Here is a 20234-nt window from a genome sequence, read left to right on the forward strand (position 1 = left end):
GTCTTCGTCCATCCTCTTTTTCAAAAATTGCCCCAAAAGCTTTCAAAAAGGGTTATTTAAACAAGAAAATAAATGACGTCAAGTCATAGCACGTATCCCAGTTCATTAGATTTCCATAAAACTCAGTAATAAAGTAAACCAAGTCCACATTTGTTATTTGTAAAGCATTGGTTGTAAAAAAAAAATAAATCATTCAGGCACTATATGCCCTGCCCAGACCTCAGTTTGACCCCCCTCTCCCACCTAGCTGAAATTTAGTTTCTTTAAAAATCTGGTCAAAACTAAGATAAGCCTGCATCATTCAACTATCCACAGAAGCGGGTCAGTTTTCGTTAGTATTTCTTTACCTTTATGGTACTATAGATATAGATATATTTCTCACAAAAGCCCCATAGGCCATGGATATTATAAATACACATAAAACATGATAAGTTCAAACACTTTTGAAAATAACACTACGATAGAAAACCCTCCCTATGTCTCATCCCCACACTCACAAAATCTCCCAAATTTTTAATATCCACTTTGCAACTAATTCCTATTTTATTTTCTAAACAACTTCTACGCATGACATTCCTCCCAAAAATTTCCCTTCAAAGAACCTTCAGTTCTTCATAGTAACACATAAAATGTTCTAAATATTCAGACTCCCCGCACATCAGGCAAGTGAAGGGACCTCTCCGTACCTTAACACTCCCTAAATACTTTCTTCTCCCCCCAAGCGACATAAAATTCCCCCTTACTGATAAAACCTATTTTAATGTATCATTTTGGAGCCCAAATTTTAGATATATTTCTTCTCCCCAGGCTTCTTTAATTATATATGGCGCATATTTCAGTTTTGACGGTCATTTTCACTTGATTTGCAAAAAATGGCTCCAACTTTGACCCCCCCCCCCAGGATTTTGACAAGATTGCGCCAATGTATCCTATTTACATAACACACACACACATAATTACTATTGTTTTTCAAGGAAAAATCTTTCCACAGTAGCCTTGAAGGATGCCATATGACTTGCATTTTGTATTGCAACTGGTAGTATACTCCATACACAGGGAGCAAAATATCTTATTACAAAAGAACCTCTAGTCGTATTTCTAAATTGATGTACTAGATTCGATGCTCCTCGTGTATCGTGACTATGGAGATTGCTATTAATAGAACAAATATTTTCGAAAGAAGAAGGAAGTATATTATTAAGATATTCATATGTGAAATACTAACTTGATAATCTCTAGTTTTTGAAATATCAACAAGTTGATTTTTAATGTAAAATTCATTAATATTTTGAGTAATGAATATTTTAAGTGACAAAAGTTTAACAGCTTTATTTTGAATTTTCTGATTTTTTTATATTATGACACAAAATTACTTGCTCATTTAGAGCAACCATAGGAAATATACGGGTAAAAAATAGCAAAACAAAGTAATCTAAGAATTCCCTTTGGAACTAAGTTTTTAACTCGGCAAATTTCATCAAACATAAAACCCAAATACTTAGTTATGCTCACTCTTTTTATTTGATTTCCATTTACTATTAGTTCTGAGTTAGTATCAATACTAGATGTCCGACAAAATAAAATGTAGTTAGTTTTGGCATAATTTATTGTCAAAAGATTAAAATCTGCCCACTCAATAAACTCGGCCAATGCCTTTTTTATTTATATATATATATATATATATATATATATATATATATATATATATATATATATATATATATATATATATATATATATATATATATATATATATATATATATATATATATATATATATATATATATATATATATATATATATATATATATATATATATGTACGGTATATAAAAATAATTTTTTGTTATATATTTTACCAAATTTATCAAATGACGGTTTTACCTTATATTCAACAAATGAGTATTCACTCTATGTCATTACAATGTATTCTAAGGCATATTTTATATTCTCTGTTTTAAATTTTGTATAGTTTATGATGTCAAATTGATTCTTCTTTATTCCCAGTTTATTGGCCTTTTCTTGTATTGGTTCTTTTTTTTTTTTTTTTAATCCTATAAAAACATATCTGGGCTTGTGATAGTCAATTTGAGAAATAAAATTCTTATCTAAAATACGTATCTAGAACTGAGTACCAGCAGTAAGTATTTATCAATGCATATACAGGAAGCTGGTAATTATTTCGAATAAAGCATTAATCTATTTGAAAGCCTTTGAATAAAGTTATTTTGAAAGATGTTTTCACCAGGATATTCGAACAAGGTGAAATTTTTTTATGTCAGGGTGCGCGGAATTTAGCTGCTGAAGCAAAATTCAACTCCTTTTAGATCCTATACTATTCCACTATTTAATACTAATATCTTGGCAAGCATCAGAGTAAAAGTAATATCTTGGCAAAGCGGTAATAAAATAAACGTAATACCTTTTATAGTAACTCGCTGGGTTTTCAAGGTTGAAACCATGGCCTGTGAAGCTTCGATCATGCTGTCGAGACTCGACTTAGTCCTCTGAAAAAATAACAGACGTGTAATTCCTTTAGTTCTGCTTATCAAGAACGATAATTATGGATTTAATAACGGAAAGCCCAAAACAAAACGATTTAGAGCACATTTTCCTTTTTTGACCGAAAGGTGGAATGAGTTTTTGAATCTATTTGCAAAAACATATTTTAAGACAGTTAGAAATTATCTCTGAATATAGTAATTAACATGAAATAGAATTAGCATACACGGTACTTGTGAGTCATTTCTTCTAAAATGAGGATTGAACATGTGTACACCTAATAGCACGGAATTCATCAATACTGATAAAAACCCGATAATGTTTATCATAAAAAAGTAGAGGAGAAGCGTGACACAACTTGATACAACCAAGACCCACATCATGCCTAAAATTTGTCAATAAATACATACTAGAAACCCTTACATCAACTGATTGTCGGTATTCTAGCTCAGCATCTACATTGAGCCTAATTTCTTCAGGCTTGCGTCGGGCTAAAGAACTTTCCTCTAAAAGACTGGCTCTTTCTTGTTGTCTTCTTCTTTCTTTGATCTCACCCTAAAAGATAATAATGACTAAAACAATATTTTCAAGTGAAGCAATGTATTTAGATTAAATGATTATACTATTTATTCTTTTCTTCTTCTGGGTCAATATTTTTTATCTGTGCTTTTCTTTATGAAGATTTCGTAGCTTGAGAATTATTAGAAGTATTAGAATTTCAGTTCCTTTTTTTGTTCCTATAGAATTAGTCCAAGGCAGCACAGAAAATTGGTATGGTGAAAGGAATACATTTATTCACCAAATCACAGATGGAAAGAATAAACACTGTTGTCCTCCGTTTATTTCTTTTATAGCGAATTATGAACTGCTATCTAGTAATCTGTGGAGCATTGTATGAAGGAATGTTCAAAACTTTTATAAATTTCCAATAATAATAATAATAATAAAACAGACTTGTAAAAATTTCATGCATACCATAAAAATTAAAAGATGTACTGCCATCTTGCAATCCCGTCATCAGTAATGTGTGATTAAATATTCAAATCCTTCATTTTCCCGCTATATCAAACGCTCATCTACTATGTTGAATATCAAGAGCCGCGTTTTCAGGCTCAACGGGTTCAAACACGGGTTGTTCTCGTCTAGTTTCAAGTTTTTCTTCTAATTTCAGCGGGTTCGAAGTTTCAACCCCGTGTTTTCCTCGAGAACCCGCTTTATAAAAACGCTTGATGCACTAGACGAGAACAACCCGTTGTCGAAGACGGCTTGTTCACAGCTCAGCGGGTTCGAACACGGGTTGTTCTCGTCTAATGCATGAAGCGTTTTCACAATGCGGATTCTCGAGGAAAACACGGGTTGAAACTTCGAGCTCAAATGAAACTAGACGAAAAACTTGAAACTAGACAAGAACAACCCGTGTTCGAACACGCTGAGCCTGAAAACGCGGCTAAGGAAAATTTGTGCTTGATATACATTAGATGTATTAGGTTATGTAATTATAAAATGAAATTGAGGGTATTTTCAGTGTTTCTAAATGTTGAAATAACTTTTTTAAAGGCTGAAACAACTTTTTATACGCTAAAACAATAATTACTTGACTGACAAATGCTTTTATAAAGCTTCAATGAAGCTAACAAAAGATTATAATTTGCACTGCTATTATTTCCTTGCAATTTAATTTATTCTGCAACTATTTTGGGGTAATTTGCGACAGACAAACTCCAGATAGCGAAAAATCTTTCCTCCAGGAAACAGCTTCAGAAAGATTTCCTTCAGACAAGCCCCTCACAGGGGCGTTAATCCACAAAATTACAGAGGGGAGGGGGTAAAATTTATTTTTCAAAATGTAAACTAAGTCGGGGGGCAGTTTTGTTGTTTGTCCATTTTTTCATATGAAAATATCAACAAAGGTATTTTTCAATAAAAATACCAAAAAAGGGTATTTTTCAATAAAAATACCAAAAAAGGTATTTTTCAATTAAAATACCCGAAGAAGGTAATTTTCTAGATTTATTAGGGGGCAAGTATTTTTGAAATTGGCAGCATTGCCCTCCCTTTCCATAAAATTTGGCTTTGTACACGCATTAGGCTATTTAATTGGTAGAACAAACTTTGTTTTGGTAATTAAAAGGTGTCATGTGAGATTTTCTGTGAATTCAACTTTTATATCCCACACACTGAAAGCAAGCACACCAAACCGATTGGTCATATCGTCAATCATTTAGATCAAATGAGATCATCATTGGTCATTCAAATCAGAGCATCTCATTTGATTATAGAGAAGTAAAAAAACAAAACACTCCTATTCTCTTGAATACGTGATTTGTCTTTTCCTAATATTTGGAAATGGCTGGAAAACAAAATATTTAATGTCAAAACTGTTTTGGTCATTATTGAAAAAAAAAAAAAAAAAAAAAAGTTTATATTTATGTGCTTTCCTAAAATTTTTACGTGGCTAACATAACATGTTCTAAATTGAAGCAGCCAGACTGAGCTTTGGAAAGTGAAATATGTTGCTACAACTATACACAGAAACAAACTTACTACTGTTTGCTTTGTTTGTTCTAGCATACACTTCTGAAAAAGTTTTAAGCATCTGACCTTCAGAGATCAGATAGCGTTATGGACGCTTATGTAGGCAATTCTTTTAGATTTCCTTAAGCAGTATTACAAGTCATCAAAATTTTACTCTCTCAATCCATAATTTTGAGCTTTTTTCCCAGAATTTAAAATATTCATGAGATTTTATTTATTATTCGTTTTTTTTTTTGTTTGATCCACTCTACTCAGTTATTTTTCAAGGCTAATTGTGTTTTTTTCTATCTCTCTTTTGTGTAAATCGTTTTTTTTAGTGTTTCTGTAATTTTATTTACTCACATTGTATGATGCTCAATTTTAAGAGAAGGAAATAAAAATATGGGCTTTTTCAAACATTAATTTTTAAATTTAATGACCATTTCTTATTCAATTTGTTTTGATGCTCTGAGTAAATCATGTGCTTCATTTTGTTTGTTTTAATTTCAAAATTTAAGAACTTGCGGTTGATGTGATTTTTATTGGCCTTTTTAGTCTGCTTATGATTTTGTCACTATTACCAATGATATTACAAATGGTAGTCGTTAATTTTTTTTTTTTTTTTTAAGTTTCCTTCTTTCAAATGTTTCCCAGAAACATAGCTTTACATGAAAAAGAAACAAACCACACATTTGATTACTAAAAAAGTATTTAAATTTTTTGTGATGACGATACTGATGATAATTAAGTTTTTACAAAATAGTATAGCATACAGTATGTTTATTATATACATTAATAGATATACAGTACATAGTATACAAAGTAAAAAGTATATATACAAAGTACATAGTATACAATGCACAGCTACCAAAATCTACCGTAAATAAAACTGTACACAGTAATATATGGTTGAGTCTCTAAGGGACCAAAATGAGAACACTAAAGTAAGAAAAGTCAGTAAGGGTGGCAAGCTTAGTCAAGTTCACCCTATTCGCATTTTTCTTAAATTGATCAGAAGGGCAAAACAACTTTCAAAATAAAAATAAACATTCAGTACATGAGGTTTTTAGAGGATCAATATCTTTGAACCTATGATGTTCATGATATACTAATAGTAATTATACCATTTTCATTAACATAATTATAAATACTCACATCCAAGCTCATCAGATCTGTCCAGTATTTTCGCGTCTTTTCTTTGGCAGCAAAACGATTAGGCATATTAGAAGCCGCAATATCCATTCGGTCATATAATCTTCTCAATTCAGACATTTTCTGTGAAGTTACATGAGTGGCTGGCAGGTCTGATAGGGTTACTAATCCTCTGAGCTCCATATAGAGAGCCTCAAACTGAAAGAAGGTTCAAATTAGTAGAAATATTTTTTTTCAAAAGGAACAAAAGTAAATAAAAGAAAACAAAAATGTCCTCTTGGGCTATTATTTCTCCCCTTACTGAAAAGGTTGTATTTTGAAGAAGTGTTTTTTTTCCCTTTTTTATGGGGTTTTTCTATACTGAATCAACACATTTCCAAAACTATAAGTTTTTAGCCTCTTATTCAGATTCTTGCTGAAAATTAAGTAAAGCAGTTTGATTTCAATATATACAAACCTACTGCTGTATCACCTATAATACTCATGTTGTTTGAGTGTATTTGTTTAGGACCCTCCCAGAATTAGTTCCCCAGGGAAGAAAGCTATTTATTTACAGCAATATTATCATAAAAAATAAACAAGAGCATTACATTCAGTGGGGCTCCCAAATTGTTCAGACAAAAACATGCAAATTAAAGCATCTTATTTTGTTTACTCATTTACAAATAGATGGGCATAAAAAATGAAAAAAAAAACAGTATAACACGTTCATACTTCCCTGAGTCAAGTCAACTTCAAGTCAAAACACCTTCTACTTCTCCTCTCCTAACATCTCCAAACAACCAAAACAAACTTCAACCGAAAAAACATTCAAACACTCTCCCAATTTTTTTTTTCATACCTTCATCCTAAGATAACTAACATTTACCCTCCCATAGGTCTACCCATACATTGCATGATCCACACACTATAACTCCCTAGGCTATGACTTTTAATAAGTCTCCTTTACTTCTTGCATTGATTTCAAGTCAGCCAGAAGAACAATCCATGTTTCAGGTCTTATATGGCATATAGAAAATGATGATCTTGCTGCTAAGTCCTTTAGTGTCCTAAGAATACGACTTTGAAGTCTCATGCGCCCCGATAAGAAAATTGTGTCCTAAGAATACAACTTTGAAGTCTCATGTGCCCCCATAAGAAAATTCTGATCTTGCTGCTAAGTCCTTTGGTGTCCTAAGAATACGAATTTGAATTCTCATGCGCCTCCATAAGAAAATTGTGTCCTAAGAATACAACTTTGAAGTCTCATGTGCCCCCATTAGAAAATTCTGATCTTGCTGCTAAGTCCTTTAGTGTCCTAAGAATACGACTTTGAAGTTTCATGAGCCCCCATAAGAAAACTCTGATCTTGCTGCTAAGTCATTTAGTGTCCTAAGAATACAACTTTTAATTCTCATGCGCCCCCATAAGAAAATTGTGTCCTAAGAATACGACTTTGAAGTCTCATGTGCCCCCATAAGAAAATTCTGATCTTGCTGCTAATTCCTTTAGTGTCCTAAGAATACAACTTCGAATTCTCATGCGCCCCCATAAGAAAATTGTGTCCTAAGAATACGACTTTGAAGTCTCATGTGCCCCCATAAGAAAATTCTGATCTTGCTGCTAAGTCCTTTAGTGTCCTAAGAATACGACTTTGAAGTCTCATGTGCCCCCATAAGAAAATTCTGATCTTGCTGCTAAGTCCTTTAGTGTCCTAAGAATACGACTTTGAAGTCTCATGTGCCCCCATAAGAAAATTATGATTCCACTCCTATAGGGGAGCTGTGAAGTTTTGCAACTGTTACATACGTCTATAGTCACTATACAAGTCTATAGTAAATTATAATTTATGCAAAATACAGATTTCACATATATTTCAAAAAATCATTTGGAAATAAAATTTTCCACCAATTAATACTTTTTCCTTAGAAACCGGATGACTATCTGAAAGACACACTGATGCTTTGAGTCTGACAGCCTTTCACACAACAGCAGATAGTACAGCAAAAAGTTAGAAAAAGCACAAGAACCCAGGGGTGCTAATTTACAAAAATATAGGAGGGGACAAGGATTTTTCTTCTTTTTTAAAAAATAAAGAAGCAAAAAGAAGGTGTTTCTCAAAGTCAATTTTTTTATTTTTTTTTTTTTTTTGGGGGGGGGGGGGGTTAGTCCAACGAAAATGCTAAAAAAGGTACTTCCAAAATTTAACGGATTCCCAAGTCCTAATTCGCACCTCTGATAGAACCAAATATTTCTGTTCATATGGATTTTCTCCAATCCCTACTTGAACATATTGAAGGTGGTTAGGTGGTAAGAACAATATTTAGGTCGAAAGCTGAAACCTTAATCATAACGTTTTCTGACACTCTCGCTTTGGATGGCATAGTCAAGACCGGATCCTTTTTTTGGTGGTGTTTTCCCATTGTTTCTAAGCTATTTATTAACTGATTAATTTTTAAACCACACTTAAAAAAAGTATGAAGGTGGAGTAACACTAAAAAAAAGCATACAAGGTGAATCAATTTTATCAGAAGACCAGTGAAACTTTACAATTCCTCAGACTTCAAAATCCCTTCTTGTGGAAAAACTAAGGCAAGACTCAGGATTATATTCCTGAAAGACTTATTCACCTAACTTAACTACTTTCCAGGACTGTGAAGAGTCCACCTGGAATTTTATCTATTTTCCTTTTTCTTGAGAGAATCTCGCTATGAGAACATTTAATTATTTCTTTGTCATGAAGAATGTGTGTTACCTAAAAGTCGACTGTAAAACGTTTAGAGTAAACAAATGCTCTCTGGACAAACTTTATTTAATGTTTAAAGGTAATAGTGAGCTAAGTGAATTCTTGAAAAAAAGGAGATATATGCGTTATAGATGTTGTTCAAGGTGGGTGGGTGGGGGGGGGCTCAAGACGTCTAGATAAATGCAAGACGTCTAGAAATGAATGTGTATTAGCCACGCCCCGTGCCAACGTTAAACACAGATGCTATATTAAACAAAAAGGATTTGCTATATTAAAAGGATTAAAGAAAGCTGTTTTTTTTTTGGAGAAGCTGCATTTGACGAAAGCGGGCCCTGGTTTTATTACGAAAAGGGGCTTTTGCGTGAAAGTTTCACTCTATGGCTTTTTAGCTTTACTGAATAGGCGAAGCGGTATTAATTGTTATAAAGATGATATTAATTGTTATTTTCACAAAGCGGGTTCTCGAGGAAAACATGGGTTTGAAACTTCGAAACTAGACGAAACTAGACAAAAAACTAGAAACTTGAAACTAGACGAGAACAAACCGTGTTCGAACCCGCTGAGCCTGAAAACGCGGCTAAGGAAAATTTTTCCTTGATATACATTAAATGTATTAGGTTACGTAATTGTAAAATGAAATTGAGGGTAATTTCAATGTTTCTAAATGTTGAAATAACTTTTTTTAAATGCTGAAACAACTTTTTATACAATAAAACAATAATTACTTGACTAATAAATGCTTTTATAAAGCTTCAATAAAGATAACAAAACTTTATTTAATGTTTAAAGGTAATAGTGAGCAAAGTGAATTCTTGAAAAAAGGAGATATATGCGTCATAGATGTTGTTCAAGGTGGATGGATGGGGGGGGCTCAAGACGTCTAGATAATTTGAAGACGTCTAGAAATGAATGTGTATTAGCCACGCCCCGTGCCAACGTTAAACAGAGACGCTATATTAAACTAAAAGGATTAGCTATATTAAAAGGATTAAAGAAAGCTGTTTTTTTGGAGAAGCTGCATTTGACGAAAGCGGGCCCTGGTTTTATTAGAAAAGGGGCCTTTGGGTGTAAGTTTCACTCTATGGTTTTTTAGCTTTACTGAATAGGTAAAGCGGTATTAATTGTTATAAATATGTCAGTATAAAAGAACACTTTGACGGCCATATGGACGTGCTGCTGCAGTTAATTTCGAAACTCCAGACAGAGAATAAAGTATTGAGAGCTGAAAATAAATTACTGAAAATTGAACTGATTCATGTTAAGACCACTGCTCTATGGTCGGAAGTGTATGCCATGTGAAATAATATTCTAATACATGGTATTGAGAATACGGAAGGAAATGAAAACCTGCGAGATACTGTAGTGACTTTCCTCCAGTCTAAACTCGGAATTGCATATGCCGACCAGCTACGTATGGGTACTAAGTATCGTATTTCTTAGAAAATAGTTCACTCCCAGTCAGGAGCCGGCCCGAATCTGCGGCGAACAACGCAAAAGCAAAAAGTCGATGAGCCGATCTATGTGAGATTTGATAACACGGATCGCTCAATCATTATGAAGGAGTGTGGAAGGCTTAAAAGACATGTTTAGTGTGTCAATAGACTTACCAGCTGAGCTCGGTAGGAGAAGAAAGGAATTGCTAGCGCTCGGTTACAATTTCAAACCGTCAAAATCACCAGCTGAAAAGGTTGCAGAGACACGTGTAGTCCGGCAAGAATAAGATTATAGCTAGATGTCAAAATTTCTCGAAATTCGCAGTGGACTAAATTTTCAGATGACTGCTCTGATCCGCTCAAACTGTTGATAACGGTACAATTTGCCGTCGCTGATTCTGATTCTTAGTTATTTAAATGTGTTCATGAATTGTTTTTTTTTTCTTTTTCTTGTCGATTTTTCTGCTGTTATGGTCGATAATGTAAAATTAAATTAAGGTGTAAAAGTATGATTATTATATGTAAGATTTTACGGCTATAACAGCGGAAATGGGTAAGAATGTCATCTGTCAATAAGTTGTTTCTGCTTGCCTGATTGAGTGTTGCGCTTTCCAAAGATATTTCATTTTCCTATTTTTCTTGTGTCTTGCTTATCAGTTATAGTCATAACCCATTTTCTCAACAGGTTAAACACCCGAGTTGGAACCTGATTTCATCGAAAATGTTCAGCTTGTTATCTGTTAAGTCCGCCCAAACCTGCAGTGGAGAAGTGCTAAAATTTTTGTACAAGTAGGCATCCGAATGTAATGTTTTATAGCACAAGAGGAAAGAGACACATTTAATTGCCATGAGATAGGAACGCATTTAATATGCATTTAGCGTTTAATATACTAAAGGAGGCTAAAGGTTTGATTCTATTTAAATAAAATTGAAGAAGTAAATTCTTTTTTATGTTAATTAAAATTGAATATGTAAAATTTGAGTAGTGTATTTTTCATTTTCATTTCAATACTTTAATAACTGGAAAAGGAATTATTCGTAATATAATTCCCTTTCAGTGAAGCGCCAATGACGCCGTAAGCTTTAGATTTATACAGTTAGGAAAGAAAGCATTACCTAAACTCTTGTTTGTAGTGAAATTAAATTTGTCGTGAACAGTTTTGGGAAGAAATAAGATTAAACTAAATATTTGATATATGATATCAAATATATTACAGAGGCAATCAAGCCAGTAGCTCTGTAGCCCACAGAGTGAAGCAAAAGGAAAAGGGCTAAATAGTATCACTGAAAAGCCCGCCCGCTGTTAAATAGAAGAAGAAGATATCAGCTGCTGAAAAGCCCATCATTTCAAAATTTAATTTTACTGTAATTTCATTTTTATTTTCAATATTGTAATAATTATTTAATATTTTTGTTCATTTTAAGCTTATTTTGCATATTCAATTTTAGCTGAACTCGTATTAAGATTTATTTATTCATTTATATTAGTACAACAGAAGAATAAAAACGAAAGCAATACGAAACCGGAAGAATGGATCAACAAGAACAGTGCAAGAAGAGATAAGAAAACTAGAAATAATGTATTTTTAAAAAGAAAACCAAAAACAATTTACCCGCCTCCCTCTCCTGCACAAAAAAGCAAACCAAATGTATTTAAGCTACTCCAACCCATCCAGGTAATAATAGTCCAGCCTAATACAGGTTATATTTTAATTACTTTTAGTTTTATTAACAAGCAATTCTGATTGTCCCCTTCTCTTCTTCACTTGATTAGTTGCAATTCCTTCTTTCTTATTGTTAGACGTTTCTGTTCTTTTCTGGTTTTTATTGGCATTGAGCATGCCTCGTTTGACGCATCTAACGATATTATCGGTCTTTTTTTTTATCTTTCCTTGTCCTTTTTTGGTGGTTGGCGTTTACTCCCCCCCCTCCGGAAAATAACCCCCACGGAAAATGCTCCCAGAAAAAACAGAGAACTCCCCCTCCCGAAAATATAACCCCACGCAGCTGGAGGGTCTCCAATCCCTTTGGACTTAAAAAAAGGACTAGAACTCCCAATTTCTGATCTAATGAGCACAGTCCAAAGTTTCTTTGATCTTGAGGTGGTGGTGTGGATAAGGAAGGGGCAATCCCCTCCTGTACGGAATAAAGTTTGCTCATTTTGGGGTTTAATGTTTTCATTACTTACAGAATAACAGCATAGACCAGAAATATACCAAGAAATCATAAGGGAGTTTGATGTGTTTTCAAAAGTTTCTTTTGTACCCCCCCCCAAAAAAAAACCTTTGCTGGCCTTTTGTTGGAAAACTTTACACGGAGGGGATTACCAGCATGATTTTAAAAACAATAAGAAATTAAGGTGTTTTTCAAATGAAAGTGCGCAAGAAACATTTTCCACCTGAGATTGTCCACAAGAACATTTCTGGGTGGAATTTTCAGCTACAATAGAATGTCTTAAGGGAACTTCCCTGGAGGGGGTACTTTTACGTGAAAAGAGCTTTCGACGAAAACAAACTTAAAAAAAAGGCTTGAAGCAATAGACATATCCATTTCAGGCAAGAAGGGGGTTTAAAAATAGTATTTTCTGGCGCATGGTGGCCGAAACTTTAGAAACACATGTCAATAAAAGTCATTTTTCCTCACATTTTAATGTAAGGAATAATCTCCCCATGAAAAGATCTTCCCATGTAAACTCCCCACCTCCACCAGAAAAATCTCCCCTGAAAACGTATGTTCACTTCCAGATAACCAATACTATATGTAAACAATGGGGAAAGTTTATAACTCGCAGCCCTTCCCCCAGGAACTGTGGGGGGGGGGTAAGTCATCTTCAAAGACATTTTTATTAGATTTTTTGACGCGGCTGAACAAAAGGTCTATCTAACAGTATTGAAATGAAAGTGACCAAAATTTTTTGATAAATTAAAAAGGGCCAGCGGCCTTTTAACTTCAATTTGAATGAGCCCTCTCACATTATTATAGGACCACTGGGTCAATACAATCATCCCTGAGAAAAAAAAAGAAATAAAAACGCATCTATGATCTTTCTTCTGGCAAAAAATGCAAGAGTCCGCAATTTTGTACATAGGAGCTTGAAACCTCTACAGTAGAGTTCTCTGGATTGCTGAATCTGATAGAATAATTTTAATTAAGATCACTTGAAGTTCGAAGGATGTTTTCTCCCTTTATAAAAATCAGGCAAATTTCCTAAGGCTCTTAACTTTTAATGGGTAGCGTTAAATTTGATGAATTTTACATATTTTGAATCAGAATCAAAGTTTGATTCTTTCATATTGAGGTGGAGGTGTGGATAAGGAAGGGGCAACCCCCTCCTGTACGGAATAAGTTCTGCTCATTTGCATGTTATTGGGGTTTAATGTACCCCGCCCCCCCCAAAAAAAATAAAACCTTTGCTGGTTAATACCCTTTTGCTGGCTTTTTGTTGGAAAACTTTTCATGGGGGGGGGGGATTACCAGCATGATTTTAAAACAATAAGAAATTAAAGTCTTTTTCAAATGAAAGTGCGCAAGAAACATTCTCCCCCTGAGATCGTCTGCAAAGAAAGTAGTGCAATTGCTAGCAGCAGTGACTTTGTTGACAGAGCAAACCAAGAAACCAAGAGTATTCTTAGTGTCAATGCTACAAGCAAGGGTGCATATCCACCACCTCACCTCAAGAAAGCTGGTGAAAGCTTGGAGTCTGAATTGGAAGTGCTTTTGCTCAAGCTTCATGCCATTGCTGATGCTTTAGAGATGAATGAAGAAGAAAGTGACAGACTATTGCCACTGCTTCTGTCTTTGGTAATTTCCTCATTCTGTACTTTAAAGTGGATATTCAGACCTGTAACTCTATTTCCTTCCATTTTCTTACTTTCTCTTTTTGCCATTTCAAACCACTAGGTTGAATCCTTGGATTTTCCACCACCAAGTCGTAAACAAAGAATCACATTAACTTAGGACTCTTATAACTAATTTTTTTTTTAAAGATTATCTCAAGGGACACTTGGTCAATTTCGGTGTTTCAAGGATTTTTAGCCATTGTCCAAATGTTTTTTATTTTCTTTTGCATGTGTTCTCAGTAGCTCTATTTATGGTGATCAAACCTTGCCATGCATTCTTAATTATCTCTTTGGAATTGAATTGTGTGAAAAGTGATGGAGGATGTTACTGTTGATTGCTTTCAAGTAGTGGTGCAAGTCTTATACAAATGAACAAACTTTCAAAAATGTTTCATCATTAGAAGAAGGCTTGACCTGGTACTGCAGATATTTTGTCTGGTTTTAAAAAGCAACTCAATTTCAGGGCTAAGAGAGACAAACTGTGATGCTCCCAGAGACTAATACAGAGATTCGTGTCTAAGTTCTTTTGGCAAATCTTTGACTCATTGCCAAAAAAGGTAAAGAAAACGGGAAACTTGAGAGGTAATCAAGAACAGCAGTGTTCTTTGACAAAGTCACCTTTACAACTGAGGCCTTGGGTCTGGGGAATTACTTCTGTGAGCAGTTTCAAACTTGTAGACCAAACTGAGTGTTTTCTGGTTCCCAAGCAAGCAAGTATAACAAGTAGAGGTGGAACTTCTTAAAATTTGCTGGATGACACAGGTTTGGTGATGGTAGAATGTGACCCAGGACTGCGGAAAAATGTAACTTTAACTGATCTGTAGAAACTTAAGTTAATAAAACATGGATCTAAACAGCCTATAATTAACTTTTATGTAGAATAAAAGTAAGATCCATACACCCTAAAAACCAAAACTGTTTTGTCAAGACCTGGTACAGTGAACATCCTCACCATGAGTACAGTGTTGCAAAAGATGAGGCTTGCTGCTTTGCTTCCTACAGGAGTGGGTGGAGAAAAGAGAGGGATGGGATTCTGTGAAGGAGTACATTGATGGCACAAGATGCACAGTAAAGGTGATAGACTAAATTTACTCACATCCCACTTTAAGTCAAAAAGTCATAAGGCTTCAAACTCAGATCTTGTTACTTTTACTTACCACAAGGCTTTGCTGCCATATTTTTTTGACAAAGAAAAGCAAGGAAAAATTATTGAAGGAGAGAAAGAATGAGAGAGAAATAAAAAAAAAAATATAAGAATGTTGATACATGTCACTATCACACTTGATAAACAAGGACTTGCCTTTTTGAGGAAAAGATTACAACAGGTGTAAACTCATCAGGATTCTTCTGCTAAAAGGCTTTTAGTAGGCCTTAATCTTTTAAAAGGGAATGAACCCACCTGATTATCTAATGAATGTAACTGTATAATGCAGCTCTTAGTAATTTTGATCTTCACTTATGGTAAGACATTTGTTTTAAAAAATCATGAGGTCTAATGGGCCACATCTGGATTGAAGACATTAAGCTACCAACTAAGCCTACATTTTTTTTTCTCAACTAGAAAAGAGCTTCATATCCTACTAGGCCAGGTCTATTCTAAAAGTAGAGTTTAAAATTTTGTTTCACTTTCACCAAGATGCTACTTACTTCAGAGAAAAACTGCATAAGGAAATCAATATTCCTTAACATAAGGAAGTAAATAAATAAGGGTTTGCAACATTTGACTATAATTTTCATTGATCCTTTATATACTAAGGATCAGATATTGTCATTTATTACTATTTAGAAAGCAGTATAACGTCAAACAAAAGACAATATCATGCTTTTTTCCATTATTCAGAATAGTAAAAGCAATACAGATGACTTTTTATGCCTCATTCTTTTAAAGAGCAAACATAGATAAAGTCATAGAGATGACTTTTTATATCTCATACTATTATAAAGCAAACATGAATAAAGTCATATAGAAGACCTTTTATACCTTGTACTATTAAAGAGCAAACATGAATAAAGTCATACAGATGACTTTTTTTTACCTCATACTATTATAGAGCAAACATGAATAAAGTTATACAGATGACTTTTTAATATATCATACTAGGTTATCATAAAGCAGTAGCCTATGAATAAAGTCTTACAGATGACTTTTGGTTTCCTCCTTAAATATATATGATGCACTAGGATATCATGCAGAAGATATTATACTACTCCACCTAAATATATAGAAAAACAGCAAAATGTGAAACAGATGGCTTCTTATACATCATTTCATTATGGAGCAGCCTAAATAAAGTCATACAGATGACTTTTTAATATATCATTAACAAAAATGAATAAAATCATACAGATGACTTTTTAATACATCATTCTAGGTTATTATAAAGCAGTAGCCTATGAATACTCTTACAAAAGACTTTTTTGGTTATCTCCTTAAATATATATGATGCACTAGAATGTCATACAGAAGATGTTATACTACTCCACCTACATATAGAAAAACAACAAAAAGCGAAACAGATGGCTTTTTATACATCATTTCATCAGTAAGACTATTCATACTGCTTTATAATAGAATGATATATTATAAAGTCATCTGTATGACTTTTTGTTTTTTTTTTCAATATATATATAAGTGGGGTAGGCCTAAGTATAATGTCTTCTGTATGACATTAATTAAACAAACTTTTTCCAAAAAATAAATTTTTCAAAGAAAAGTAAAGAACTCCATTAAACAAAAAATGAGCAAAAATAAAATCAAATAATCTACCAAGCATGAAACAACAACAAATCAGCATTGATAAATAAATGAAACCCAAAACAAACAGAAATTGCAACAAATAACCAAGTCAAACTCAAAACAAGCAGAAATTAACATGAGTTGGGCTCAAAACCTCTATGCCTTCCCAAGGCCAGAACATAACTTGCACTTTACTGAAAAAATACAAATGATTGTGCATTGTCAGTTTAATCTACAGATACTGATATTTAGTAATCAAAATGTTAATATTATTTGATTTATTAAAGTTATAAAAGTAAAAACATTTATATTTTTTTCAGTAAAGTGCAAATTATGTTCTGGCCTTGGGAAGGAATAGGGGTTTTGAGCCCTACTCATGTTAATTTCTGCTTGTTTTAAGTTTGACTTGGTTATTTATTGTAATTTTCGTTCGTTTTGGGTTTCATTTATTTATCAATGCTGATTTGTGGTAGTTTCATGCTTGGTAGATTATTTGATTTCATTTTTGCTCATTTTTTGTTTAATGGACTTCTTTACTTTTCTTTGAAAAACTTATTTTGTGGAAAAAGTTTTTTAAATTAATTTCTGTTTGTTTTATATTGACATAGTCTTTTCAGAGAAAAAGAAAATAATCCTTTAAATCTTTTTGTTTTTTTAAGAATTTATAGTTTGGCCTACTATTTGTATGCTGGAGAAAAATTTTCAGCAATTTTTAACAACATACACCCTCTTAAAAATCTAGACACAAATAGAAATGTTTAATTTAGTTTCATACCACCTCTAGTTGACCTGAAATGGAAAACATGATGCCATTTGCAACAAAATCTGTTTACTTTCTTTGATAGCTTGGATACACTTACACTATTTTGATTTGGTTAAATTTTAAGAGCAGAAGCAGCCCCAAAAGTTTGAACATAATACCCTCAGTTGTTCTTGGGATACTGCTGAGATGCGTTTTTGGGAATTAGCATTAACACAGTGCATTTTGATTTAATCTTATGGCAACATTTAGTTTTTAAACATAAAAGTCAAATGGGAGGGTGGGCGTGGAAGGAGGATTAGTTTCCCTCCAATCACTTTTGACTATTAAAAAGGGCATCAGTCCTTTCTATTTTCAATCGAATGAGCCTTTTTCAGAGTTCCTACAACAACTCCTTCGATACAAAGTGCCCTGGTCTAAACAACAACAACAACCAAAAAATAATACATCATACCCACATTGATCTTTACAATAAAAATGTCAAGCCTTCCAATCACTTTTGACTATTAAAAAACGGCACAAGGCCTTTTTGATTTTCAATTGAATGAGCCCTTTTAGAGTTTCTACAACAACACTTCCTATAAACACCTTAAATCCCCCCAGGGCATAACTTACAAACTTTGCCCTGGCAACTCTGGGGGGTTTGTCAACCTTAAATACATAATGTCCAGAACTTTCAACTACGTTGAAGAAAATGGATATCTCTAAAATGCAATTGGCTGTATTTCGCGAAATGGTTGGCATAATTGGGGGGTTAATCACTCTTCACTCACTTTCTACCATTGAAGACGGCCATCTTCATTTTCAGCCGGATGAGCCCTTTTTTAAGTTTCTACGACAATTTTCTATATAAACCTTATATGCTCCCAGGGCATAAATTAAATCCTTTGCCCTGAGGGCTCTGAAGGGGTTGTAATCCTAAAAGACCTAATTTCCAGAACTTTTGACTATGTTGAACAAAATAGCTATCTGAAAATTTTGATTGGATGTGTTTGGGGGAATGGTGGGCGTGAGAGAGGGGTTAGTTACCCTCCAATCACTTTCAACTATTAAAAAGGGCACTAGCCCTCTCAATTTCCAATTGAAAGAGCCCCTTCTGAAGATTTTACAACAACTATATCATTAAAAACCTTATATGCCCCCATGGCATAACTTACAACCTTTGCCCTGGGGACTCTGGGGGGTTTCTCATCCTTAAATACATAATTTCCTGAACTTGGGACATGTCCTTTTTCCCCAAACCCATCCGATAAAAATTTTGAGATAGCAATTTTGTTAAAAATAGTTCCAATATCAGATAATAAAAACTCCGAGGTTGACACAAACCCAATTTTTCACTTTGATATTGTTACTTTGATATCAGTTTTGATACTTTTGATTAACATTTGATTTTTTTTTTTAAGTTTGATTTTGAAATAAGGAATTTTTGAAAACTTGATTCTTTTTGCAATAAAAAAAGAACAAAAATTAACTAAAAAAAAATCTTTCCGAAAAATTAGTTTTTCAAAGAAAAATAAAGGCCATTTTAAACTTAAGCTCAGCAGATACAAATACCTTTTAAAATTCAAACTCAAAACGACCAGAAATTACTATTAAAGAATAAATGAAACCCAAAACCAACAGAAATTAAATAAACAATCATAGCAAAAACATACAAAAAGTAATAATATAAATGAATAAATAGATCTTAAGGCAAGTAATGCTTAGTAATCAAGTATTCAGGGTATATATTATATATTAGGGGGGTGGGGGTAAAGTTAAACTTACCTCCCATTTACATCAGAAATAAAATTTGCCCCCACCCCCCTAATGTGCAAATATATACCCTGAATTTGTATATATAAGGGTGGGGGTAAAATTCATTTCTGACAAAAAGGATTATTACATTTGGAAAGAGCATAAAAAAAGGCTTCAACTGGTATATTCACTTTATTTGTAAGTCAATAATATGATTTGGTAAAAATTTACCAGTTAGGCTATGTTAGGTTTTAACTTCTTTTTATGGTTAAAAAAATGAAATACCTACCTTTGGGGCCCCTTCAAGGGCTCAAGATGCAATTTGCAACAGAAGCAATTATTGAATTATGAAATAGCCTAAAAAAGGCATCAAATGATGTTTTCACCTTTGTCCTAGCTAAAATATAGTGCCACCTAGAAATTTACCTGAGTTACTAACTACATTTTTTTTCCTCAACTAGGAAAGAGCTTCATATCCTAATAGGCCAGGCATACTCCACAAGTAGAGTTTGAAATTTGGTTTTGCTTTAACCAGGATGCTACTTCAGAGAAGATCTGTATAAGAAAATCAATTGTAAATCAGGTTTGATATTTTTTTTCTTTACAATTATTAGTTTGGTGAGGATTGGCTAAGAGCTGCTGTGCTTGATTCTTAACTAGATTTCCATAGCCTATGGTACTACCAAATGAGAAAGAGAGTCAATCTCTTAGGGTCATAGCTAGGACTTAAGATTTCAATATTTTACAAAAACCTTCAGCGCAAAATCCTCGAAATTCATTCTGATATTATTTATCTAAAGGAAGGATCAGCAAATCACGTGTTGAGAGTTTAAAA

At 33.4% G+C, this 20234-nt stretch overlaps 1 protein-coding gene across 1 annotated transcript in view; it reads right to left on the reverse strand.

Moving 5' to 3' along the window:
* The window catches only part of LOC148945175 (putative Golgi SNAP receptor complex member 2), a 42352-nt gene extending 22118 nt beyond the window's left edge, over positions 1-20234 (reverse strand). The window contains exons 1-4 of the mRNA XM_089099333.1: positions 20152-20234; positions 6172-6366; positions 2926-3057; positions 2423-2507 (exon numbers count right to left, since the gene is read on the reverse strand). Coding sequence (XP_088955459.1) covers positions 2423-2507; positions 2926-3057; positions 6172-6366; positions 20152-20178 — 439 coding nt within the window. The 5' untranslated portion in view covers positions 20179-20234. The remainder of the gene's footprint in view (positions 1-2422; positions 2508-2925; positions 3058-6171; positions 6367-20151) is intronic.

This window comes from Artemia sp. Qi Xiang Cuo, chromosome 13 (assembly GCF_049724085.1).
Source record: "Artemia sp. Qi Xiang Cuo chromosome 13, ASM4972408v1, whole genome shotgun sequence".
NCBI lineage: Eukaryota > Metazoa > Arthropoda > Branchiopoda > Anostraca > Artemiidae > Artemia > Artemia sp. Qi Xiang Cuo.